The 27,571-nt window shown below is 37.3% G+C and overlaps 1 protein-coding gene across 9 annotated transcripts in view; it reads left to right on the top strand.

The window, feature by feature from the left end:
- The window catches only part of NUP98 (nucleoporin 98 and 96 precursor), a 101,165-nt gene that overhangs the window by 13,600 nt on the left and 59,994 nt on the right, over nt 1–27,571 (top strand). For 4 of the 9 annotated variants that reach the window (XR_005020846.1, XM_036859594.1, XM_036859598.1 and 1 more), the window contains exons 2-12: nt 336–430; nt 3,905–4,006; nt 4,114–4,290; nt 5,838–5,977; nt 7,420–7,527; nt 8,576–8,756; nt 10,132–10,295; nt 13,513–13,650; nt 15,579–15,717; nt 21,936–22,028; nt 26,176–26,316. Coding sequence is in view for 8 of the 9 variants with exons in the window: in XM_036859594.1 (XP_036715489.1) it covers nt 355–430; nt 3,905–4,006; nt 4,114–4,290; nt 5,838–5,977; nt 7,420–7,527; nt 8,576–8,756; nt 10,132–10,295; nt 13,513–13,650; nt 15,579–15,717; nt 21,936–22,028; nt 26,176–26,316 (1,459 nt within the window). In the remaining variant the exon portion in view is untranslated. The remainder of the gene's footprint in view (nt 1–335; nt 431–3,904; nt 4,007–4,113; nt 4,291–5,837; nt 5,978–7,419; nt 7,528–8,575; nt 8,757–10,131; nt 10,296–13,512; nt 13,651–15,578; nt 15,718–21,935; nt 22,029–26,175; nt 26,317–27,571) is intronic. The other 5 variants (XM_036859599.1, XM_036859593.1, XM_036859596.1 and 2 more) reach the window with 4 other exon arrangements.

Genomic DNA, 27,571 nt, shown 5'->3' with positions numbered 1-27,571 from the left:
TTACTACGTGGGACATACCAAAATCTGGTACAGTAGACCTGAAATCTTTATTAAAGGGGGGCTTAGGTTTTTTAAAAAGGTCGAAAAACATTGTTTTAAAGGGATGGTTGTTGGTGGGATATGAAGTTTAACTTCACATTATGGTACTAATTCAATTCAGCTCAATTTTACGAAGTCTGTTTTATCATATAGAGTTTTAGGATATTGAATGAGAGTGAACGTTATGCTATAGTTTGAATAGGCCTAATAAATTTGTAGAATGATACATTTTTCTGAAAAAAATTCCATTGCACTCTGTGGTCTTTAAAAAGTGATAATTTTTTTCTTCTTTCCAGCTTTCTGAAGATTTCGAAGATGTTTAATAAGTCATTTGGAACACCCTTTGGGGGTGGCACCGGTGGCTTTGGCACAGCTTCAACATTTGGGCAGAGTAAGTTTTAAAAAATAACAAATGAGGGAGAAAAATCTTAAGCTATTATTAAGAATAAATCCACTCCAGTAGTTTTAGATAGGAATTAATTTATGCTTTGGTCTTTATAATAACTTTGAAAAATGACCAGGATACGATCTTGTTAAAATTTTCTAAAAAGAAAATAAGTTCTGAGTTTTCATGGTTTTCTGATCATCAGTAGAAGGTATTTAAAGTATTGTTATTAATTGGCTTTGGCAGAAATTTATAATTTGTTACTAATTTTCAGACCAGGAAATCCTTTTTAAAATTTTGAAGTCTAAAATGCAATTATTGGGACATCCCTGGTGGCCCAGTGGTAAAGAATCCGCCTTACAATGCAGGGGACTCGGGTTCGATCCCTGGTCAGGGAACAAAGATCCCACATGCTGCGGGGCAACTAAGCCCGCGTGCCACAACTACTGAGCTTGCACGCCTCAACTAGAGAGACTGTGTGCCACAAGCTACAGAGCCCACATGCTCTGGAACCCACACGCCACAACTAGAGAGAAGCCCGTGCGCCGCAATGAACAGCCCACGAGCTGCAGCGATGATCCCGCGTGCCGCAACTAAGACCCAACACAGCCAAAAATAAATAAATAAATAAATAAATCTTTAAAAAAATAAAATGCAACCGTTGAGGGATGTCCCTGGCAGTCCAGTGGTTAAGATGCCCTGCTTCCACTGCAAGGGGCCCGGGTTGGATCCCTGGTCGGGGAACTAAGATCCCTCATGCTGCGTGGCCAAAAAAATAAAATAAAATAAAATGCAGTTACTGAATAACTGCTCTGAGATTTGCTCTGTGAATAAGAAACAACGGTTAAAATGTCAAAGTCCCTAATTCCCACCAGCCCTCCTGAGATCCATTTCCCCTTCCACCCCACATGGCACTAGTTGCCTATAGCAACCCTTATTCACTCACTTATAAACTTTTTGTTAAAAATTTATACTTAAACACAAAAACAGAAGGAATGGTATAACGAACTCTCATGTACTTATTTCCCAGCTTCAGCTATCAGCATTTTCCCAATCTTGTTTTTTTTTTTTTTTTAAATTTATTTATTTTATTATTTTATTTTTGGCTGTGTTGTGTCTTTGTTGCTGTGCACGGGCTTTTCTCTAGTGGAGGCGAGCAGGGGCTACTCTTCGTTGTGGTGCACGCTCTTCTCATTGCAGTGGCTTCTCGTTGCAAAGCACAGGCTCTAGGCATGCAGGCTTCAGTAGTTGCAGCACGCAGGCTCAGTAGTTGTGGCTTGCGAGCTCTAGAGCGCAGGCTCAGCAGGCTCAGTAGTTGTGGCGCACGGGCTTAGTTGCTCCGCGGCATGTGGGATCTTCCTGGACCGGGGCACGAACCCATGTCCCCTGCATTGGCAGGCGGATTCTTAACCACTGCGCCACCAGGGAAGCCCCCCCAATCTTGTTTTTATCCCTCTCTTTTTTTTTTTTTTTTTAAATTTATTTATTTATTTATTTATGGCTGCATTGGGTCTTCATTGCTGCCCGTGGGCTTTCTCTAGTTGCGGCGAGCAGGGGCCACTCTTCGTTGCGGTGCGCGGGCTTCTCATTGCAGTGGCCTCTCTTGTTGCGGAGCACAGACTCTAGGCGCACTGGCTTCAGTAGTTGTAGCATGCGGGCTCAGTAGTTGTGGCTCGTGGGCTCTAGAGTGCAGGCTCAGTAGTTGTGGTGCACGGGCCCAGTTGCTCCGCGGCATGTGGGATCCTCCCCAACCAGGGCTTGAACCCGTGTTCCCTGCATTAGCAGGCGGATTCTTAACCACTGCACCACCAGGGAAGTCCCTATCCCTCTCTTTTTAAGTGGAGCATCTGAACAGTTTTTTAATGTAAATCCCAGGAACTTTAATTCATGAAGGTTTTTAAAAAGCATAACTACCAAACCTCAATCATTCCTAACAAAAATATTAGAGAAAATTTTTACAAGTGTCTCCTGACCTTTTCTTAAACTATTTTATATATCTAGGTCCTTGATTTTTAACCAAGAGCGCCCACTAGGTGGATTCTTAACCACTGGACCACCAGGGAAGTCCAGAGTCACTTTTTTTTTTTTTTTAATTTATTTATTTTATTTATTTATTTTTGGCTGAGTTGGGTCTTCGTAGCTGCGCGTGGGCTTTCTCTAGTAGCGGTGAGCGGGGGCTACTCTTTGTTGCCGTGTGCGGGCTTCTCAATGCGGTGGCTTCTCTTGTTGCGGAGCACAGGCTCTAGGCGCGCGGGCTTCAGTAGTTGCGGCACACAGGCTCAGTAGTTGTGGCTCATGGGCTCTAGAGCGCAGCCTCCATAGTTGTGGCGCATGGGCTTAGTTGCTCTGCGGCATGTGGGATCTTCCCAGACCAGGGATCGAACCCGTGTCTCCTGAATTGGCAGGCGGATTCTCAACCATTGTGCCACCAGGGAATCCCCCAGAGTCACTTTAAAAAAAAAATTTTTTTTATTGAAATATACTTGATTTACAATGTTGTGTTAGTTTCTGGTGTACAGCAGCGTGATTCAGTTATACATACATATATTTTTTCAGATTCTTTTCCATTATAGTTTATTTTATAAGATATTGACTAAATTAATAGTTCCCTGTGCTATACAGTAGGACCTTGTTGTTTATCTCAGAGTCACTTTTGGAGGTTTTTTCCCGAAATACATATATCCCATCATAGAACTATGGAATTAGAATCTCTGGGATTGGAAGTTGAACATGTGTATTTTGAAAACTTCCCAGGTCATTCTGATGTGCTCCTCTAATTAAGGACCATTCATCCCAGAGACTGTGGAGTGTACGGTGTCTGGAGAAAATTTTAACAGTTTTTTGTTTCTTTTGTTTTTATTTTGTTTTTTGGCTGCGTTGGGTCTTCGTTGCTGTGCGTGGGCTTTCTCTAGTTGCGGTGAGCGGGAGCTACTCTTTGTTGCAGTGCGCAGGCTTCTCATTGCGGTGGCTTCTCTTGTTGCAGATCATGGGCTCTAGGCACATGGGCTTCCGTAGTTGTGACTCGCGGGCTCTAGAGTGCAGGCTCAGTAGTTGTAGCGCATGGGTTTAGTTGCTCGGCAGCATGTGGGATCTTCCTGGACCAGGGCTCGAACCCATGTCCCCTGCATTGGCAGGCGGATTCTTAACCACTGTGCCACCAGGAAACCCAAATTTTGATTATTTTTGTCTGTAGTTCATAGTAGCTTGGCACTCTTTTTTTTTAAACCTATCAACATCTTTAACTTATTGAAAAGTTACAACCTTTTTAACTTTAAGTTTCCTTACTTTACCCAGGACAATGAATAAAGTGTAGCTTAATATCAGCTCTGTTATAAGTAGTCTGATGGAATTTTGAAAAAATAGTTTTGGGATTAGACCAGTGGTCCTGTTCAAATGCAGAATGTTAAGAAATATTAAAATCCTCTTTCATTGGGCCACCTGGTTTAGATTTTATTCTGACCCTGGATTTTGCTTTATCAGATACTGGTTTTGGCACTACTAGTGGAGGGGCATTTGGAACATCTGCATTTGGTTCTAGCACCAATACCGGAGGCCTGTTTGGAAATTCACAGACCAAACCAGGTAGGGGCTTTATTTGGAATACAGTTGGTTTATTCATAGCTGGTATAGGGCTTCACTTAGTGACTCCAGTCTGTTTAACCCTTTTTTTCCCCTCTCTATCTCTCCAGGAGGCTTATTTGGTACCAATTCATTTAGCCAGCCAGCTACCTCCACAAGCAGTGGCTTTGGGTTTGGCACATCGACAGGTACATCAAACAGCTTGTTTGGAACTGCAAGCACAGGGACCAGTCTCTTCTCATCCCAAAACAATGCCTTTGCACAAAATAAACCAACAGGCTTTGGGAGTAAGTAGTAAATCATTGGATTTCTGCATCTAACAATTTGATTTGCTTATTGAATGTGTTCTCTCTTCTCCTTTTCCCTGTGTTCACCCACCTCCTTTTCTCACCCCATAGCAAAAACATGGGGAGAGGAAAACTTCAAAATGATATTGAAAAGTTTAATAGGCTGGAAAGGAAGGGGTATATCTCTTCAAGAATGGAAGTCTGAGGGGCACTGGTATTTAAGGAATATGCAGAGGAAGAGGTACCTGATATAGAATGACCAGAGAATAAGATGAAAAGCCAGGTCAGAGTACTGTCATAGGAGTCAAGAAGGGAGAATTTCAAGGAGAAATATGTATAATTAACTGTAGTATACTGCAGGGGCACCTTCCTGCCTTTGTTTCGCTTTTGGTTTGAAGAGACTAAAGCAGGAATGGTAAGTACTGGATGTGACATGGTTACTCCTCCATTCCTTCGCTATAGCAGGTGTTTTTAATTGATGGCTTCTTTCTCTTTAAGTCTAAATGTGGCCCAGGGATACTTCACCACACAGTTTTTTGAGGCAGAAACACTGCTAGTTGCACAGGTGTGCCCTGTGAGTTGATGCCATTCCCAGCACTACTGTGGTAGAATAAGTAAGTTAGCCAGCTATCAGTATTTTACAAAGGGAAAGTTGTTTGAGGGGATGTTGAAATATTTAACCATGACAATATAAAATGCAATCTAAAATACTAATTCAAAAGAGATATGCCTATTTACTTTATATATTAGGACATGTTTTTAGAAAAGAAATAGTTTGACTGCCAGTGAGAAATCACATTCCTCTTAACTTGATATTAGGACGTCACTTAATATTAAATATTGGCAAATAACTTTGTATTGCTTGCTGCTATTTCTGGTACGATATGTGTAATTTCTTTAGAAGTATCTTGTATTTTGAAAAATACATACCTTAGATAACAGTTAAATTCTGTTATGTAATCTTTTTAAACTCAGCTATTTGGAAAAGTAGATTTATTTCTATAAATGACCAACATGCCTACTAATTTTTCTAAATTATTTTTCTGGGTGAAATTTTATATTAACCTATGTGTGGTTACCCTAATGGGACCATTTGTTTGTTTTAAACTTTTTGGTTATATGTGGGTGTTTGTAATAATATATATAAATAAAATATACTGTGACTCTTGTTCAGGTCTGTTGTGGTAAGGCATTGTCAGAAAGACAAGTTCATTGAGCATCTGGTCTTACCGAGAGAAATAAGATAAAATATTTAATGAAACAGAATACTGTTTCTTCTAACTTGTTGTCTAAGTATGCCCAAGGACTTTACAGACACTTAGCTGACTAAAGATTCAGATTTTGTTTCACTTCAAAGTTGTGAGCCTAGAACTGTGTGTGTCTGTATGAAATATCTGTTTGAAGGTACTTGCTAGGGAGATTTGAAAGATAGAAAACTTGAGGATTTGGAAATAATGCTGCTCTAATGCCACAGGCCAATTCCACGATAGCTTACAGATTCTTAAATTCCTTACTGTTACCATCCCATTTTTCTTTCTAATTTATAGATTTTGGAACAAGTACCAGCAGCGGGGGACTTTTTGGAACTACAAATACCACCTCTAATCCTTTTGGTAGCACATCTGGCTCCCTCTTTGGGCCAAGTAGTTTTACAGCTGCTCCTACTGGGACTACTATTAAGTTTAACGTAAGTATTGTCTTTCGATCTTTGTGGAATATTTTTGTCTCCTGTATGTTTTTTTGCAGGAGGAATCATAAAATTTCTTCTCTTTCCAGTTATGCATAGCTTAGTCTCACTCTTCCTGAAATATGTGTTAAGAACAATATCTGGGAATAGTTGTATAGTAGACAGGAAGAGTCATGAAACATAAATCTAGATTATAATTTATGTTTGAATTATGCTCAAACCAATTAAATTTGTATTCACAAGGTTGATTACAGTAGTAGTTGATTACAGTTCCCTTATGGCTTAGTGGTTAGGATTCCAGGCTTTCACTGTCGTGGCCCGGGTTCAATCCCTGGTCAGGGAACTGAGATTCCACAGGCCTTGCGGTGCAGCCAGAAAAAAAGAAGTATTGGGTTGAGCTTGTATTTACTGTGTTCATAATTGGCCTCTGAATCGTCGACCATTCTTTACAGAAGTAAAGAAGGAATGATGGGGTAAACTGTAAAAATCATTGAAAATAGGGTCTCCTTAAGGAGCTGTATGGAATAACTCATCAGTTTTTGTGTGCCAGTTAGAAATAAAACTTTTGTTGGTGAAATGGCAAAATGAAGCAAATGAGTTTTGTGTTTTCTTCAGCTTTTTTGAGAGAAGTTGGATAGAGGGTTAGAATGAAAGATTTTGTTTATGAAAATACATGGAATACCACTTGATGTAAGATACTACTTGATGTGATTGTTTTGGAGATACTTAGGATAGGCTGGCAGTGTAGTTAGTCTAATGGAAATCTCTGGCAAAAATAGGGATTGGCAAAACTTGTTAAAATTCTTCCAGAAAATGAAGAATTTCTTAGGCAGGGTGGTGAATTCATAATACTGAATTTAGAATCCTGAATTTAAAATAAAGTTAAATATAAATGATAGAGAAAAATACTGTGTGTTGTCTCTTGGAAAGTACAGTAATTGAGAAAACTAACAATATAAGTAGGAATCTTTAGTTACTAGTGCCTTTTGTCTCATAAGCTTATAGGGGGAAAAACCAGGCTTCCATATTTCGTAAATGCAACAACAGTCTCAAAGCAGACACTTCAGAGCAGAGTAGGAATTAGAACTCAGAAATAGAGGTTTAAATGTATATATTGGGTAAATTGGATAAAGCTTCCCTTATGCATATATTATTAAGTGTATTTTAGTAGATAATTGAATGGCTTGGTTATGGGATTAATCTCTGGGTTTTTGATAACTGTTACTGAGATTGACTTATGCAGATAACCTTGATACAGGGAGAGATCAGGATGCAATGTATTTAATCAAGCACTCTTAAAACTGTCTTGTTAAGTAAAGAACCTAGGGGACTGGTTATAGAGTTCAGTCGTTGAAGATTTGTGTCTGGGAGAGTAGGGTTACAAAGCTTGAACTTAAACGTTTTCTTTAGACTTTCAAATTTGCCTTTATCTTCCTTTGCAGCCTCCAACTGGTGCAGATACTATGGTTAAAGCTGGAGTTAGCACTAACATCAGTACCAAGCACCAGTGTATTACTGCTATGAAAGAATATGAAAGCAAGTCCCTAGAGGTCAGTAAAATGCATTACAGAGTATCACCCTAACCTTTTGATTCTGTTGGGAAGCAGCTTTTTTAAATGTTTTTGATTATTTTTTAGGATTTATGTAAAAAATTAAGATTAACCAAATTATTTTTTTTAATTAATATATTATTTATAGATATCTTTTGTTTTAGGCAAGGATGATATTCAGCTTGTATGTACGGGTATAGTTTTACTAATAGTCTATTCTGATTGGCTGTTGCTCATACTACACTGGACAGTGTGTGCACATGCATGTGTTTTTAGTAAACTCATGCAAAGTCATAAGTGTGCAACACAGTAAGTAAATCATTATCAGCATCCCTGATTACCCCTTTGGGCCTTGCCCCCAAAGTCACAATCCTCCCCTTCCAAAGGTAACCACTATCCTGACTGCCCATGTTTTGCCCATTTTTGAATTTTACATAGATGGGATCTTATATTACGTACTCTTAAATCTGTCTTTCAACATTGTGATGTTTATCCATGTTGTGTGAAGTTATAGGTTGTTCATTATCATTGCTGTATGATAGTTCGTTGTACATTTTGACTGTCATCTCTGGTTGTTGCTGTTGCTTCTTTTACGTCCCAAACTGTGCTTGCTTCTTTGGAGTATACAGAAACACCCTTACTTGTGAGACAAAACTGTTAAACTTTATCTCTTCTTTTCCTAAGTTTTCTGAATTCCTCAGAATCGTCCATCTTTTAATCAGCTAATCTTTACATTTGGGGTGGGAGAAGACAAGATTATTGTCTAAATGAAAGTATTATTGTCTATAGAAGAAAATTGAAATTAAGATGTGGTTGGTCCTTTGGCCTGTAGTTTTATGGTAATTATGGTATGGATTTTAATGTCCATTATACACTGTTGAAAATGTTTTTCTATAATGATAGTAAGTTAACCATTCCATACTTTTCTGTTTTTTTAATCATGGTTCCTATGTGAACATAGAAATTGAATACTAAATTCAAGTATTTAGCCTCCTAAATAATTTTTTTGGCTGCATATTAATTTGGAATATGTTTTCACTTACTCTAGGAACTTCGTTTAGAGGATTATCAGGCCAACCGGAAAGGCCCGCAGAACCAGGTGGGAGCAGGTACCACGACTGGCTTGTTTGGGTCTTCTCCAGCCACCTCCAGTGCAACAGGACTCTTCAGTTCTTCCACTACGAATTCAGGCTTTGCCTATGGTCAGAACAAAACAGGCTTTGGAACTAGTAAGCACTTGACATCGTATTGGGCCATACTGAGGAGGGACAGACAACTGAAAGTAAAACATAATTGTCATTTTTGTGCTTAAGTGCTACGGAGAAAAATGATTCAGGGCTGCTAGAGGAATAGGAAATGCCTGGTATGTTTGTGGGGGGTGGGGAGAAATATAGTATTAAGTGTAGATGATTAAGAAGGGCTTCAGTGATAGGTGGTGTTTGATCAGTGACCTATCTGAAGAAGGTGAAGCATAAAGCTATACAGATTTCTGGGGGAAGAATATTCCAGCTGGAGGAAACTAGAAGTCTAGAAATCCTGAGTTTTTGCCGAAGGGGAGAGGACAAGGGGAAGTACTGGAGGATATAGGGGAATATATTTTATAGGCCTTTGTGGGCCAGTGTCAAGATCTGAATTTTTATTTGAGTCAGGAAGCCATTAGAAGGTTTAGATAAGTCATGTGATTATGAATAGAGGATCATTCTGAAGGCTGCTGTATTAAGAGTAGATTGTATGGGGGCAAGGGTGGAAATAAATCAGTTAGAAAAGCTGTTGCCCTATCCACATGAGAGATGATGTGGCTTGCAGAGAATGGTGCTATGGTATGGTAAAAATGTCAGATTCTGGAACCAGTTTGAATATAGAACCGATGGGATTTATTGATGGATTGATTTATGTGGGATGTGAAAGAGGGGAGTCTAGGATGATTACTAAATTACTTTATAAAAGTGTTACTTTGCAAAAGTAATATACATATATGATTTAAAGTTCATGAGATACAAAAACGTACATATCCAAAGGTCTTTTCTTTTCCCTCCCCCCCAGCCACCAGTTTGCTTCTGTAGAAACAAGCAAAAGTTACATTTTTGGGGGTAGCCCTCTGTAGAGTCACATACACAAATACACAAACGAATACATGTTTAAGTGGCATTTACATTCTTTTCAGTTTTGGTATTCTGTGATTTAGTTTAGCCATTATTAAGTATTGTTATTGTGTCACACCCTATGCTGAATATATTGCTATAAAGAGAAAGCCCCTGTTCTGAAGAAAAACTTAGTCTAACAAGGTTAAAAATACACACATAGACTTTAAGTGTAGTGTGTTATCTTGTAAAATAGACAAAAAGCTATGGGGTCACAAAGGAAGATTACTTAGTCCAGCCCAGGTTCTTGGGGTCAGAGTATTTTTGTAGAAAGTAGAGTCTGAACCAAATCTGGAGTTATGTGAAGAAAGGTGGAAAATGAAGTGGTTATCCAGTTTGAATAATGAATGAATGTAGGGTAATTTAGATATATAATCAATAACATAGACTATTGAAGTAACTAGATAATGTGAGGTTTGGCATTTCCCCCCGCCATTTATTTTTCCTTTTCTTTTCCTGAAAGGTACGACTGGATTTGGAACAAATCCAGGTGGTCTTTTTGGCCAACAGAATCAGCAGGCTACCAGCCTCTTCAGCAAACCATTTGCCCAGGCCATAACCACCCAGACCACTGGCTTTTCCTTTGGTAATACCAACACACTAGGACAGCCAAGCACCAACACCATGGTAAGGAAACAGGTCTTATTTGTAGAGCTAAGTAATGAGGCTTCTGATCATGCCAAATTAACAAGTTCTATCTCTACTGCAGTTCTTAAGGGTTGACGGTATGTGTAGTAAAGGGAAGAGAGCAAAATCTTTGAATAATTAAGACATAGATTCTAGTCCAGGCTCTACTCTGTATTTAATGAGAGGCTATTGAACAAGTCACTTATCCTTTCTGGGCATATTTTCTCATCACTAATCACTGCTTAGTGTGCTAGAATTGGCCGTCCTGAAGCTATACCTTAGGACATTGACTCCAGCCATTCTATAGAGTATAGGAGAAAATATTTATAAACTGCTGGCTCTATTTCAGAAGGTTCTTTCAGCTCATTCCCTTAAGTGGAGTCAGGCAAAGAAGTTTAGTTCATTAAAATAAGTAAGAGAGAACTAAAACTTAGAGCCATGTTGGATAATTGCTACTTCTGTCCAGATAGTAGAAGAGAAAGTCCTCATAGTCATTAGCAGTTTATTTCTAGGGACTCTTTTATGGAAGTATAAAATAAAGGTTAATTTGAGGTATGATTTACTGATTAGAATCCTTGGAATATACCTGGTTTTAAAATTAGAGATAACTTTGCCTGATTAAAAAAAAAAAAGTACAGGTAGACGCAAAAATCTTCAAAATACTGGCAAACTGAATTCAACAACATATAAAAAGGATTATACACTGTGACCAAGTGGGATTTATCCTAGGAAGGTTGGTTCAACATATTTTCATATTAATGTAATAAACCGTAAAGTAGAATAAAGTACAAAAGCCATATTGTCACCTCAGTAGGTAAAGACATTTGACAACCTTTCATAATAAAAACACTCAAAAAGGAATAGAAGGGAACTCAGAATAGCCAAAACAGTCTTGAAAGAAAAGAAAGCTGGAGTGATGAAGTGATGAAGACTGTGTAATACTGGCATAAGGCTAGACGTATAAATCAGGGGACTAGAATTGAGAGTCCAGAAACAAATCCTCATGGTTAATTGATTTTCAGCAATAGTACTAAAACAGTTCACTACAGAAAGAATCTTTAAACAAAGAGTGCTGGGATAATGGTTTTCCACATGCAAAAGCACGAGGTTGGACCTTTTCTTTATACAGTTGTGGTAACTATAAAAGTTAGCTTAAAATGGATCAAATGTAAGAGCTAAAACTATAAAACTCGTAGAAGAAAAGGAGTTAGGCAATGATCTGTTAGATAGTACACCAAAAGCAAAAACAGCAAAAGGGAAAAATAGATTGGGCTTCTTCAAAGTTAAAAACTTTGGTGGGTCAAAGGGGATACCATCAAGAAAGCAGAAGGAATACCTGCAAATGGGAGAAAATATTTTCCAAGTCATGTATCTCACAAAGGACTTGTGTCCAAACAATTAAGAACTCTTATAGGGGCTTCCCTGGTGGCGCAGTGGTTGAGAGTCTGCCTGCCAATGCAGGGGACACGGGTTCGAGCCCTGGTCTGGGAGGATCCCACATGCCGCGGAGCAACTGGGCCCGTGGGCCACAACTGCTGAGCCTGAGCGTCTGGAGCCTCTGCTCCGCAACAAGAGAGGCCGCGATGGTGAGAGGCCCGCGCACCGCGATGAAGAGTGGCCCCCACTCGCCGCGGCTGGAGAAGGCCCTCACACGGAAGCGAAGACCCAACACAGCCAAAAATAAACATAATAAATAAATAATAAAAAATAAAAAAAAAAAAAAAGAACTCTTATAATTCAATAATAAGACAGCCCATTAAAAAATGGACCAAAGACTTGAATAGACATTTTTCCAAAGAAGATAAATGACTAATAAGCACATGAAAAGGTACTCAATATCAGTAGGCATCAGGGAAACTGCATTTCAAAACCACAGTGAGATGTCACTTCATATCCACATAGGAAGGCTATAAACAAAAAGACAATGATAATGAATGTTTTCAAGAATTTGGAGAAATTGGAACCCTCATGCATTGCTGTTTGGAATATAAAATAGTGCAGCCACTTTGGAAAAATTTGGCGATGCCTCAAAATGTTAAATGTAGAGTTAGCATATGACCCAGCAGTTGCACACCTTGGTATTTCCCCCAAGAGAAATAAAAACACAAGAACTTGTATACAACTGATCATAATAACTAAAAGGTGGAAACAACCCAAATGTCCATCAGTGATGAAGGGATAAACAAATGTGGTATATACATACAGTGGACTATTATTCAGCCATTAAAATGGAATGAAGTACTGATACATGCTACAACATGGATGGACCTTTTAAACATGCTAAGTGAAAGAGCCATTCACAAAAGACCACGTTTTGTATGATTCCATTCATATGAAGTGTTCAGAATGGACAAATCTATGGAAACAGAAAGTAGATTAGTGGTTGGTTGCCTAGGAATGGAGAGTGACTGCTAATGGGTCCAGGGTTTCTTTTTAGAGTGTTCAAAATTTTCTGAATTTAGAGTGGGGGTGGTTGCATAGCACTGAACATAGAAAAAAACCCACTGAATAGTCCACTTTAAATAGGTAAACTTTATGGTATGTGAATTATATCTCAGTAAAGCTGTTTAAAACACTACGTTGAATTCTCAATTCAGCTATAGCCCATTAATGCAATATTCTTCTTTTGTTGACTAATGCATAAAAAAATCTTTAAACATTGGATGATACAAACTTTGCTTATTTGAAATTGTGTAGTTTCTCATAACAAATGAAGATTTAACATTACACTACTGCCTCTGTCCAGATTAATTTATTTTCAGCTGATTATTTTCAGTTATTTGATTCAAAGTCCATTCTCCAGCTCAGTATTAATACGTTCTTTTGGCGTAACTCTGAAAATGAAGCACCCTGTCATGGCATTTTGTTTTCAGTGTGGCAACCCAGTTATCTCTTAGAGCACAAGAGTTAGTATAAAGTCTTTATAGCTATCCAGGACTGTGGTGCTCATCAGGCTTAGATACAGATACGAATTTCTGGTCCTGCCACTTAGGGGCTGTGACATCTTGGGCAAGTTTTTAACTCCTCTGAGCCTTATTTTCTTTTGGAAAATGGCCCTGCTTTTCAGGGTTGTTGTGAAGAAAAGAAATGTTCTATGTATTTAGCATAATGTCTGTCACATAAACTTGAAAAAATGGCAACTATTATTAATAATCTAAGACTTTTAAAGACAATTGACTATCGTAGGTTTTCTTGTAATCTAGATTACCTTTTACAGGGTTTATTTGGAGTAACCCAAGCCTCACAGCCGGGAGGTCTTTTTGGGACAGCTACAAACACCAGCACTGGGACAGCATTTGGAACAGGAACAGGTCTCTTTGGGCAGACCAGTACTGGATTTGGTGCTGTTGGTTCGGTAGGTTTTTGCAGTTGACTATAACTTGAAGATGTGTATAAATCTGTTAAAGGAATTTCTAAGAAAAATCTGTCTTTTGGGAATTCCCTGGTGGTCCAGTGGTTAATACTCAGTGCTTTCAGTGCCATGGGCCTGGGTTCAATCCCTGGTCGAGGAACTAAGATCCTACAAGCCACGCAACACAGCCAAAAAAATAAATAAATTTTTAAAAAATGGAAAAAAAAGAATGCTGAATTTAAAAAAAAAAAAAGAAAGAAAGAAAAGTCTGTCTTCAAGTATTTTTTTGGGTTATAGTGTATGATTTGATACTGATAGTAACTGAAAGCTATTTAGTAACTTATAATAGGTTTATTTTCAAAAAGTAAGTTCTTTTTAAAACTTGTTTGTTTCAATACTTGTGTGGAGTTTACTTCTGATAGTAAAATTTCACTCCCGTTGGTTAAATTGTTGAGTTTAAGTTGAGGTGCTTTTGCTCTTAAAATCAGGTTGTTTTTTTTTTTTCTTTCTTTTTTAAATAAATAAATGAATGAATGAATGAATGTATGTATGTCTGGCTGCGTTGGGTTTTCACCGCTGTGCGCGGGCTTTCTCTAGTTGCGAGGAGAGGGGGCTACTCTTCGTTGTGGTGCACAGGCTTCTCATTGTGGTGGCTTCTCTTGTTGCGGAGCACGGGCTCTAGGCACGCGGGCTTCAGTAGTTGTGGCTCGTGGGCTCTAGAGTACAGGCTCAGTAGTTGTGGCGTACGGGCTCAGTTGCTCAGTGGCATGTGGGATCTTCCCAGACCAGGCCTCAAACCTGTGTCCCTTGCATTGGCAGGCAGATTCTTAACCACTGCGCCACCAGGGTAGCCCAAAATCAGGTAATTTTAAATTCCTATTTCCAACTTCTATTTTGGGTGATAAGTTGGTATCGTATTTGTTAATTAAATATTTTTGGTGGTGATCAAGTTGTTAAAATTGTTGGTATTCTCAAGGTCTTCATGCCACTGGAGGCTTAACTGAATTTTTTTCCTTGTTAAGTCATTTAAGTAAAAAATTACTATATAGGAATACACTTGACCTAAAAAACAATAGTAAATACCACTTAAAGAAACTATATGTCTGTATTATGTACCCATTGTAACAAGCTTTGAACTGCAGTTTAAAAAAAAAAAGTCCCCAAATCATGTGGTTGTTTTCATGGAGATTGAAATCTATTATTTCTTATTTGAGGTGAGAAATTGAGAAAATTATCTAATGCTTCAGAAAGTTATTTTTTAACAACTTTATTGGGATATAATCCATTTGCCATGCAATTCACCCTTTTAAAGTTTAAAATTCAGTGGTTTTTAGCATATTCACAGATTGTGCAGCTATCACCATAGTCAATTTTAGAACATATTTGTCACCCTAAAAAGAAACGTCATCTCCATTAGTAGTCACTTCTCATTTCCCCCCAAGTCACTTCAGGCCTGCTCTGGATTTACCTATTCTGGACATTTCATATAAATGGAGTCACATCGTTTGTGACTGACTTCTTTTACTTAGCATAATGTTTTGAAGTTTCATCCATGTTGTAGCATGTTTAAACTTTTTACTGTAACTCTTTCTACTGGCACATTTTAAATACATGATAACGTTTCTGTTACAAGGTAAAAAATATTTGCCTTGTTGTTGTTTTTTTTTTTCTTTGTCTCACTGAAATATTATGTTTGATGAGGGGTTACCATTAACTTCTCAAGCCAGGAGCATTCTGTCTTGTTAATCTTGCTCAGATTAGTATGTTTTTCTCATAGTTATTCATCCTTCTTTATACCTTTTTTATAAAAATTATGACATCTTCTCTCCCTTACCACACACCCAATCCAGTGTACCTAAGGTAACCTCTGTTTCCTGTTTGGAGTGTATCTTTATACTACTTAATATTTTCCTGTGTTGTGTTCTTTTTAGACCCTGTTTGGCAATAACAAGCTTACTACATTTGGAACCAGCACAACCAGTGCTCCTTCGTTTGGTACAACCAGTGGCGGGCTCTTTGGTAACAAACCAACCCTGACTTTAGGAACCAATACAAACACTTCCAATTTTGGTACATATAAAAAGCAGGTTTGACTCTCTTAAAGTTATACTGACTATACCACACATTCTCCTGATTCATATTATTGGGAATATTTTAAAATTCTCAGGTAAGCTGTGGCTTGATATGAGGTACCAGAGGGAAAGGTTTAAAATCAAGGACTTGGGTTGAGATGCCTGGAAGAGATGTAAATTGCCTTAACTAATTTATATTCTCTGACTCCCTGCTTTGAATAAAATGGGGCATTCAGCACATGCAGTAGCAGTACTGTGCAGAATGTTGGTTCTCTAATGGAGGTAGATTTTTTTCAAAATAAGGAATCATTTTCTTTGGATTATCTCACCAATAATTGAGAAACAATAAGTGAAACACATTTGGTTGAGATAACACATTCTGTTAGGCCAGGTTTCAAGCAGGGAAGTAGTAAACAGATGAGATTAGATGATTCTTTTTTTTAACTTTCTGTTGTTGTTGTTTTGTGTTTTGTTGTTTTTTTGAGATTTAATGATTCTCATTGGAAGTTGAAGCCTCTCTGATTTGGGGGATTGTTCAGTAGTTTTCCTATAGCTGTGTGTATTTTTGAATACATGTTCATTGGAAGAAATTTGGAAAATATATGTAAGATTGAATAACAGAAAAACCTTATACTACTTTTCAGAGATATGCTGGAAAATTTTAAATTCGTTTAATAGAAACATTATTTCTATTATTTTAACTGTCTTTTATAACTACCTAATTAAGTTTTCAAAGAAATTCAACATATTTTGAGATAAATCATATATGAAAAGTTCATTTCATTACCAAGGGAAATAGTGGTTGAAATATTTGTTTTAAGGATTTCATGTGCCAGATGCAATGTTAGGCTCTGGATATCTAGTGGGAGATGAGTACAAACATATGGTCATTTGCCATAAGTCAGCAGTTACAGTTTTTCAGTGAGTTTTTTTAAAAAAATAAATTTATTTATTTATTTAATTTATTTTTGGCTGAGTTGGGTCTTTGTTGCTGCACACGGGCTTTCTCTAGTTGTGGCGAGCAGGGGCTACTCTTCCTTGCGGTGCGTGGGCTTCTTGTTGTGGTGGGCTTCTCTTGTTGTGGAGCATGGTCTCTAGGCGTGCGGGCTTCAGTAGTTGAGGCTCACAGGCTCTAGGGCACAGGCTCAGTAGTTGTGGCCCACGGGCTTAGTTGCTCCGTGGCATGTGGGATCTTCCTGGACCAGGGCTCGAACCCGTGTCCCCTGCATTGGCAGGCGGATTCTTAACTGCTGCGCCACCAGGGAAGCCCTTCAGTGAGTTTTTTAATGATTGTGTACTGGAGAAAGAGGCTACATTAAGCATCCATTGGAAAGTTATATGTGTTCATGGAAATATGAACTATGTGAAGGAGGTAGATAGGTCCTTGTCAGGTACCAATTCCTAAATTAATGTTTTGATTTGAGTTTTATAACCCCTTTTGTTGGGTTGTTCATTCACTCCTAGTAATGATTATCATTCTACCTATAATTCTTTTTGGTTGTACTCGATGAAAGAATTGTTTTGAGGCAGTGGACTTGGTTAACATGGATATCAAATTTTGTGTATTTGTTTCTTATCTATGAAGTAAGATGGGAAAGATACTTAAGGGTTAAATCAGTGTTTTTCAGCCTTTTTTTTTTTTTTTTTAAATCCCTGTCACTCCCTCTTCCCCAGAGAGACTTTGTAGACCTTTTTCCTCTTAAAAATTATCTTCTCACCCCATGAGATTTTAATACCACATATATACTGTGTCTGTTTATGTACTGTGGACCTTTGGAAGGCCATAAACCATCTTATATCTATTTTTTTTTGCCCCTTAAGAAGTAATTTTGCTCCCTTTGAAAATGCATGTTTTTTGATAGCATACTTCATGTTCAGAATTAAATAATTTTCTATCTGACAAGGTGTTTGTGTAGGCTATTGATTTGAAAATGAAAACTCTCATCTTTATTTGATATGCCTCACTACTTATGTGCTGAATTTGAATTGTCCTTTTTTTTTTTTTTAAATCCTTAATGTTGACCTAGTACCTGGCATAGACTAGGTGCTCACTAAAAGTTTATTAATGAATAAGTGGGGCCCTGAGAGGAAAGATTCCCTATACAAGTAAGGGTTGCAGGGTGGCAAGTTTTGTTTTACTCCTGGGTGAACTTGTCATTCCATTACCACCCCAGAGGGATCCAGATCTAAGTAAGACTTTCTTTGATGTTCCTATTGTCTTGGGAAGCTATCAACTTTGGTGTTGTGGGCAGAGGTGATCTTCTGATTTGGAAATAAGTCATATAACAAATCTGGAAATGGAATAAGTTTACACAAAGATTTGTCGTATCATATCATTGTTGGTTGCACGTTATCCAGTATGGGATTGTGTTTCATTATGATGGTGATTAATCCACAGAGTGAAAAGACTCATCTACAATTGATGTTGCCACATCCTTAAGTCATTCCTTAGAGTCATCAGTTCATTTTCTTAGTAATTATTCCTAACAGGGACTAGTTTAAGGTTAAGTGAATGAATAGAATTGTTTCAGGAGAGAAATTACAAGCAGGATGTCAACACTTGTGAGCAACAGTTTAAAGAGGTTGAAGATCTTTTGGGTATTGACAAGATGGTACTCGGTAATAAATTATTGGTTCCTCATGCTACATGGTTAAGGGGACAGTTGAGCTCTTTGTGTACATAGACATCTGATATTTTAAGCATTGGTTTTTTTTAAATTGAGATATAGTTGACATGTAACATTATATTTCAGATGTATTGGGTGGGCCAGAAAGCTCGTTTTTCGTAAGATGGCTGTAGTAGCACTTAATTGTCTTTAACTTCATTTGAAACAATTTTGTTAGATTGTATGTGACAGCATGCATTTGAAAAAAGACTTATCAAAATTGGTGAATTTTTGTATAGCCATTTTAATATTGAAGATGGAAGAAAAAAGCAACATTTTCGGCATATTATGCTTTGTTATTTCAAGAAAGGTGAAAACACAACTGAAATGCACAAAAAGATTTGTGCAGTGTATGGAGAAGGTGCTGTGACTGATCAGATGTGTCAAAAGTGGTTCGCGAAGTTTCATGCTGGAGATTTCTCACTGGACAATGCTCCACAGTTGGGTAGACCAGTTGAAGTTGATAGCAATCAAATTGAAACAATAATTGAGAACAGTCATGAAGAACCTAGTGGCAAGATGGGAATAAAGACACAGACCTACTAGAGAATGGACTTGAGGATATGGGGAGGGGGAGGGGTAAGATGTGACAGGGTGAGAGAGTGGCATGGACATATATACACTACCAAATGTAAAATAGATAGCTAGTGGGAAGCAGCCGCATAGCACAGGGAGATCAGCTCGGTGCTTTGTGACCACCTAGAGGGGTGGGATAGGGAGGGTGGGAGGGAGGGAGACACAAGAGGGAAGAGATATGGGAATATATGTATATGTATAACTGATTTACTTTGTTATAAAGCAGAAACTAACACACCATTGTAAAGCAATTATACTCCAATAAAGATGTTAAAAAAAAAAAAAATTGAGAACAGTAAACGTTAAACCACGCGGGAGATAGCCGACATACTCAAAATACCCAAATCGAGCTTTGAAAATTACTTGCACCAGCTTGGTTATGTTCATCGCTTTGATGTTTGAGTTCCACATAAGTTAAACGAAAAAAACCTTCTTGACCGAATTTCCACATGCGATTCTCTACTGAAACGTAATGAAAACATTGCGTTTTTAAAACAAATTGTGACGGGCAATGAAAAGTGGATACTGTACAACAATGTGGAAGAGATCGTGGGGCAAGCGAAATGAAGCACCACCAGCCACACCAAAGGCCGGCCTTCATCCAGAGAAGGTGATGTTGTATATATGGTGGGATTGGAAGGGAGTCCTCTATTACGAGCTTCTTCCGGAAAACCAAACAATTAATTCCAATAAGCACAGCTCCCAGTTAGACCAACTGAAAGCGGCACTTGATGAAAAGCCTCCAGAATTAGTCAACAGAAAATGCATAATCTTCCATCAGGATAACGCGAGACCACATGTTTCTTTGATGACCAAGCAAAAACTGTTAAAGCTTGGCTGGGAAGTTCTGATTCATCTGCCGTATTCACCAGACATTGTACCTTCAGATTTCCATTTATTTCAGTCTTTACAAAATTCTCTTAATGGAAAAAAATTTCAATTCCCTGGAAGACTGTAAAAGGCACCTGGAACAGTTCTTTGCTCAAAAAGATAAAAAGTTTTGGGAAGATAGAATTATGAAGTTGGCTGAAAAATGTCAGAAGGCAGTGGAACAAAAGGGTGAATATGTTGTTCAGTAAAGTTCTTGGTAAAAATGAAAAATGTGTCTTTTATTTTTACTTAGAAAACTGAAGGCACTTTTTGGCCTACCCAATACAATGTAATTGTCCAATATTTGTATATATTGTGAAATGCTTACCACAATAAGTCTAGGTAACATCTGTCATCGTATATAGATAGAAATTTTTTTTTCTCGCTTACCCCTATGTTTCCTTCTAGGAGTTTTATGATTTCAGATCTTATATTCAAGTCTTTAATCCATTTTGTTTATGTTGTAAGATAATGGTCCAGTTTTATTCTTTTACATGTGGTTGTCCAGTTTTCCCAACACCATTTATTGAAGAGACTGTCCATTCTCCATTGTATATTCTTGGCTCCTTTGTCATAAATTAATTGACTGTTAATCAATTAATTGTTCTTAATTTTACTTTAAAGTTGTTTTGAAATAACAGAGTTGATAAACTTCTGTCAGTAAGAATCTGTGGAAATGTGTGGTATAAACAGTGTAAGTTGGGACTTACTTCCCTCTTGTGGGTTTGAGGTAGTTCACTAGTATCTTGTTTTCTGCTGTTTATGGGGTTGGAAGATCCTTTTTGGTTAAATTTTAACTCAGAAAGACAACATCTCCAAGTACATTTTCTGGGTTTCTTGTTTTTTGGGTTTTTTTTCTTTAAAGAAAATTGATTGTGCTTGAGTGGGCAGTACTCCATTTTTGTGGCATAGCTGTTAGGAGAATTGAAGGAAAGACTTAATGAATGCATGAATTAAATGTATTGAAAGTAAGTCAGGTTACTTGCTTGGATTTTTAAATGATGTTAGAAATATGTTTTCAAGCTGTTTAATTCTTTAACTTTTGTTCTTGATATTTTTCATTCAGATATAAATTCAAATATTGGCATGACAAAGTATAATCTTAGTTGGTGACACTGACATATATTCCAAGACACTTTCTTTATTCTGTTATGTTGAACTTGTTCACCTCCATGATACCTTTTAAAAAGACTTCAGGTGTACCACAAACAGGATTTGCTGACCAGTGATTGGGTTTTTTTTCCTCTTATCAAAAGAGATTAATGATATGTTCATTATTATTTGTTGATATTTAGCTCCAAAAGAAGTACAGAAACTGCACACATCTGAACAAAAGAGAAATAATAGCAGTAATGTGATTTGTAGGTGTCTTTGTGGGGAAACTTGTGGATTTTAGAGGGGAATCACAGGATTTTCTCTAAATGTTGGGTCATAGTGAAAGAGGATGGTGTGTTCAACTCTCCGTCATCTCTGATAATGAAACAATTCAATTCAAGAAAGGTTATTCATAGATTATCTTCTCTTTTTAACGTCAGCTAGCTGAGTCCTCGAATGCTCCTATGAGCTGATTGAGTCTGACTCCATTAAAGCTCCTCATGTGTAATCAGCCACACATTACTATTCATACAAGGTCCATCTGTTCAAAACAAAAGCTGCTGTAGAGATTTTTATAGGTAATCTTCTCTTAGCAAGAACCTTTAGGTTCAGTGAAGTGTCTTTGTTGACTCTTATTTTTTAGTGAAAGTTTGGGGGAATTAATTTTTCTTCTACTAATTAAACATGAAACATAGAATGGAGGCTTTGAGTCTTAAGAAGGGAATGTTCCTCAAGCACAATCACTTTGCTTTAATATTGGGTATTATCCTATATTGAATTGATATTTCAAGTCTAAAATGTAATTAAGTAAATAGGAAGACTGTGGGATCTGTTTATACTTACTCAAATTAAACTTAAAAATTAAATTAGCCTACCATTTAGGATTTCTAAATATCAAAAAATGAAGGGATGCAAAACTTAGGGTCAGACTGCTTTGTTTTAAACTCCCTTGTACAGGACATTGAGAGTTGTGTTAATGTACAGTCCACTCATTCTTTTGTCCTTCTAGGGTTTGGCACAAATACCAGTGGGAATAGTATTTTTGGAAGTAAACCAGGACCTGGAACTCTGGGAGCCGGGCTTGGTGCAGGATTTGGAACAGGTAAGGAACTGTACCATAAGATTTAGGAAGTGATACAACTAAATCTAATTGCTGGAACTTAAGACCTCTGTTTGATCATATACATGGAAATAAAAGGCCTAGATTTTCATTTGCACAAATGGATTTAGAAAACATTCCCATATGCTTTACCAGATTTTAAAACGCGGGCACATTTATCTTAGAGGCTGTCTGTTCCTTTTGTACAGAATGTTTGTCCTCTGATAGTCCTGGTCTACCTGGGATTTTCAGTACTTAATGTGTTATGTCAGAAGATACACATATTTTGAATTTTGGTCAGTCTTGCCAATTTTTAATTTGCCTTCCAAAAAGAATGCCAGTTTGCATTTTTGCTCATATTTCATAAAAGTGCTCATTTTTTCATACCCTTTCCGTATTGTTGGGCTTCTTCATCTTTGTGTACCTGATAGTGGAAGTTGGTATGTTCTGATTTACACTTCGCTGATTACCAGTGAAGGACACCCTTGTGTATGTTTACCGGACATTTGAATCTTTCAGCTCTCTATTCATAATATTTGATCATTGTTTCTTTATTTTTGAGAATGCTTTATATATTGTGGATATTAACTCTTTTGGGTTGTATGGTAAACTTCTTGAGCTTTTGAGCTTACTCAACTTCTACTACATATATTTTGCAAGAAATAAAAACTAAAAAGCTGTAGTTTTTTGTACAATGTGATCCTTAAACTTAAGCAGAATATAACATCTGACATCATGTTCTCTTCTAATCCCAGAAGGAAAATTAACTTTGGTGTGGTCTTTTTCAAGGTAGTTTGATGCTAGACAGCTTATGAACCATAAACCTAAGCTGGGATAAGATGCTGCTCTAATGTCTGTTACCAGATATTTCCACTCAGTCTTTGTTTATCATTTAATTTTGTTTATGATAGCTTAATGTACAAGTTTTATTTTTATGTGGTCAAAGTTGTTATTCTCTCCTCTTTGGCTTCTGGGTCTTGCAGATTATGATTAACAATGCTTTATTCTGTAGTGTAAGATTATAAAGTGGTCTATAACTTTTTTCCTGATGCTGTTGTCTTCTGTCCCACAATAATGTAATACCTCAACCTCTTTATTTATTTGAATATATTCGGTTCTCCTTGAACAGTTGTACCTCACAAACGATAAATCTCATTTTCACTGCTGTTATATAATCCTAATTCATGCTTTGCCCATATAAACTAAAAGCCAAATACAATTAATAAAGAATTTTACACCCCCAACCTTAGCAGCAATAGATCATGTAGGGAAACGAGAATTGTGAATCACTGAGTACACACTATTGAAATTCTTTGGTGGTCACGTCTGCTAAAGCAGACTTTTGGCTCTGAGAGGAATGTGTCTGGAGACTATCAGATATAAATACCCACATTAATGAATTCTGCATTTCATGATATCACAATTAGGATAACATTGTAGCTTTGGACTGTGTTTTAGGGGCACATTAGGTAAGTGGGTATTCCTATGTAGATAGCTTCTTGTTTTGAATGATAGAGATTCAAACTCATACCTCAACAGAAGTACATTTTCATGTAACATAGGCCTTTGGGTACTTCATGAGTAGTAGACTATAGAAACCTTAAGTGTACAAATACATAAATTTTTTGTACACCTAGATTTAAGTGACCAATCTTAGTGTAAAGTGTTTTATATTATCCTTTGGTGTATGATTAAATCATGGGTGCATCAGTTTCTTGTTTCACACAGGTATTAACTATCATTAGCACTATCAGTAGTATGCCATTTTCTTGGTAGTTATTAGTAACAATACTAAGAAGTTTTAGTTCTTAAAATTTTCCATGAAGTCGTAAGTTTAAGGGTACATCTAGTAAAGTTTGTTACACTAAGATATACACAGAAAAATCTACCCAAAGCTAATAGGTACCATAGATAAAATTAAATTCTAACATTTATTAGAAAATCTCAATGAGGTATAACCATTTTTATTTATTCTTTGAGCATCCTTGGAGTTTTTAGGACCACTGTTACCATGGTGCCACCAGTATATCTTCCTTATGACTCCTACAACTACCTGTAAATATAACACAATTCATAAATTGACATTATTATACATCAGAATGTCCCTCAACTTGTGTAAGTCCTTTCACTAAGTATAAAGAGCCATTTGTGCATAATATAAGACTGATCTGGATAAAATACATATTGTTATTATTTTGTAGGTTATTGAAATATAGTGATTTTTAGACTGTTTCATGATTCTTCCTTCAGGGCTAATGCAAATACACACCCATCCAGAACAAATTTTTATCCATTTTATATATTCAGGTTTCATCTAAACCTTTTGTTTAGGGGTAAGGAGGTTTTGTTCTCTAGGGGAAAAAAAAAGAATCCTGAAATTTTTACTGTAAACTATGTCCTTTAAGGGAGTAATATAGGGACTTCCCTGGGGGTGCAGTGGTTAAGAACCTGCCTGCCAATGCAGGGGACACGGGTTCGAGCCCTGGTCCGGGAAGATCCCACATGCCGCAGAGCAGCTAAGCCCGTGCGCCACAACTATGGAGCGTGCGCTCTAGAGCCCACGAACCACAACTACTGAAGCCCGCGTGCCTAGAGCCTGTGCTCCACGACAAGAGGAGCCACTGCAATGAGAAGCCCGCGCACCGCAATGAAGAGTAGCCCCCACTTGCCACAACTAGAGAAAGCCCGCGTGCAGCAGTGAAGACCCAACGCAGCCAAAAATAAATAAAATAAACAAATTTTTTTAAAAAGGGAGTAATATAACTTAGTTTTTCTTGGAGTTTTCACCAGTTTCTAATGGGTTGGAACTTTAAAAGAAGTCTTATTCCCTGTTTCAAAGCTGGGTTTTTTAAGGTGAAATAATCCCATTGCTATATTTTTATCTTATTATTATTAGTGAGAGTTGGACAGTTAAGGGATGTTTTGTTCATTTAGGAGTCACCCTCATTAATTTATATGTATGCATTCTCTGAGTGTAAACTTCCTATCCTTTTTTTGGGGTTGCAATCTCAAGACAGTTTCCATTCGATATTTTTGACCTCCAAGTATTATATGTTTGAAGTGATTTTCCTGGTAAACCGTATCTCTGTCAAGAAACATTGGTATGTTAAAAAGAACTTCAGATCTTCCAAATTGCCATTAACTTTTTCTTTGGGGTGGGGGGAGGGATGGAAAAATGTTTTTAACTTATGCCAATAACTTATCCTAAAAAAACTAAGTTCTTCCCACTTTACACTTTAAAAATCATTGCCAACAACACGGTCCATAAGCAAGATTCGTTAAGCTTTAAAACATTACAGGTTTCTGCAGCGGCCTTCTCCCTGGTGAAAATAAGTTCTTATTCCATCCACAGATTTAGGCTGAAACTTGAATCTGTTTAGTAACCTCATCACAAGGCATTCAGCTTTTTATAAAACAAACAAAAAAATTGTCGGAAATAGTTTTCATGAGACGGTATACTTGAAAGTGTTACTTTTTGCTCTTCAAAGAAGATATATTGGATTTGGTTTTCTATAGCCTGCATGTTAGTCAAAAAGATGACGTTTTACTTGGTTCAGTTGAGTATTTTGATTTGCAGATATTGAAATTTAAGGAGAATTGACAATTTTAAAATTCTTTAGAAATGTGTTTTACTATAGAGTAGCAATTAAGAGCCCTGGTTGTATCGTCAGATGCATCGAGGTGTGAACTCTGGTTTCACCACTTACTACGTTTGTGACATTGAGCTAATTATTAAACCCTCCATTTTCTCTTCTGTGAAATGGGGACAATAGTTCCTGCTTCAGGCTTGTGACGGTTAAATGAGATGATAGTAGTTAATATTTAATGAATGTTAGTATCTACCAGACCTCTTCAGTGCTTAATATGTGTTTATTTTAATTGTAGGATAAATATCTAAGCTATGTATTATTATCTCATGTTATAGTTGAGGAAACTGAAGCACAGAGAGGTTAAGTATTTTGCCTATGATATATATGATGTATTCAACACAGTTCTTGGCATATAGTTAGCATTTACTGTATTAGATTTTTTGTTGAAATGAGTGGTTATTATGAAGTTTCCAAATGTATTACATTTTTAAGTAACTGACCTCTGGCGTAACATTCAAAGAATCTACTGTGGCGCTTTTTCTTTCCTCTTGTCTCCATAGCTCTTGGTGCTGGACAGGCATCTTTGTTTGGGAACAACCAGCCTAAGATCGGAGGGCCTCTTGGTACAGGAGCCTTTGGGGCCCCTGGATTTAATACTACGACAGCCACTTTGGGCTTTGGAGCCCCCCAGGCCCCAGTAGGTAAGTGTCAGTTACTTTAGAAGCCTTTACTCAGTTTATTTCTTGCTAATACTTAATTTGCTGACTGGATTTTCCACCCCACCCTATCCCATCCCTACCAAAGCAGTATATACACACAGGTCATTAAACAATCATGTAGCGCAGAAGGGCTTATAATAGGTCCTGGCCTTCCCTGCTTCCCCACTCCTAGGTTTACTCCCCCAAAGAAACCACTTTTGTTACAGCTTTTAATTCATCTGGCGTATAAGTAAGTTTATATCTCTAAATGATGTGCTTATATTGCTGTGTTTTGCTTAAGTCTACATATATCACTATTTAACTTGTTAATGGTAGATGAGAATTTAGCTCAGTTATCACCTCTGTTTTTTATTCACTTCTCCCAATATATCTGTTTACTAAATTCCCTAAGTTTAGGGGTTGTTGTTGTTGTTGTTGTTGTAGCTGGATTTGAGGCTTTTTTAAAAAATTAATTATTTATTTGGTTGTGCCAGGTCTTAGTTGCGGCTCGTGGGCTCTTTAGTTGCGGCTGCCAGCTCCTTAGTTGTGGCATGCAAACTCTTAGTTGCAGCATGCATGTGAGAGCTAGTTCCCTGACCAGGGATCGAACCCGGACCCCCTGCATTGGGAGCGCAGAGTCTTATCCACTGCGCCACCAGGGAAGTCCCCCACAAGTTTAGTTTTATCTATTAAAGTGTTTTTCATACTTCATTCGTTTGAATACCCCTTCCTAGTTTTTGTGATATCTGCCTGCCACCTTTGTTATTATTTCTAATTTAAAATTAACTTACTTTGTAACTTAAATATCTTTTTTTTTAAAGAAAACTATGTTTTACCAAAAATAAAAAACTGATGTCACCTGGCAGATATAGAGTAACTGAGATGGATGGATGGATGGATGGATGGATGGATGGATGGATGGATGGAAGGAGAGAAGGAAGGAGTGAGTCTCTGTACCATTAAATTCATCTCCTGTACTATCATGATCCATGTTTCACATTTTGAGAAGCCATGCAAATTTCCATGTCCTTACAAACTTTGCAAATTTAAGCCATGTCCTTACATACTTTTTCTTACTCTGTCAACTAGGAGATAGTATTTTTTGAGTCCCCTTGGTCAAGTAAGGCTAATAGTGCTCTTCCTTACCCTTCTTTTTCTCTCATTTCTTTGCCCTTTTTATATTTTTGTATTGATAAAGTTGATAAAGTACTCTCTCCTAATAATTACTGTCTTCTTTTCTTTGGGGAAAGAATAATTT

Source organism: Balaenoptera musculus, chromosome 8 (assembly GCF_009873245.2).
Source record: "Balaenoptera musculus isolate JJ_BM4_2016_0621 chromosome 8, mBalMus1.pri.v3, whole genome shotgun sequence".
Taxonomy (NCBI): Eukaryota; Metazoa; Chordata; class Mammalia; order Artiodactyla; family Balaenopteridae; genus Balaenoptera; species Balaenoptera musculus.
The sequence above is the reverse complement of the archived record's forward strand: the minus strand, read 5'-3'. Positions and strand labels throughout refer to the sequence as shown.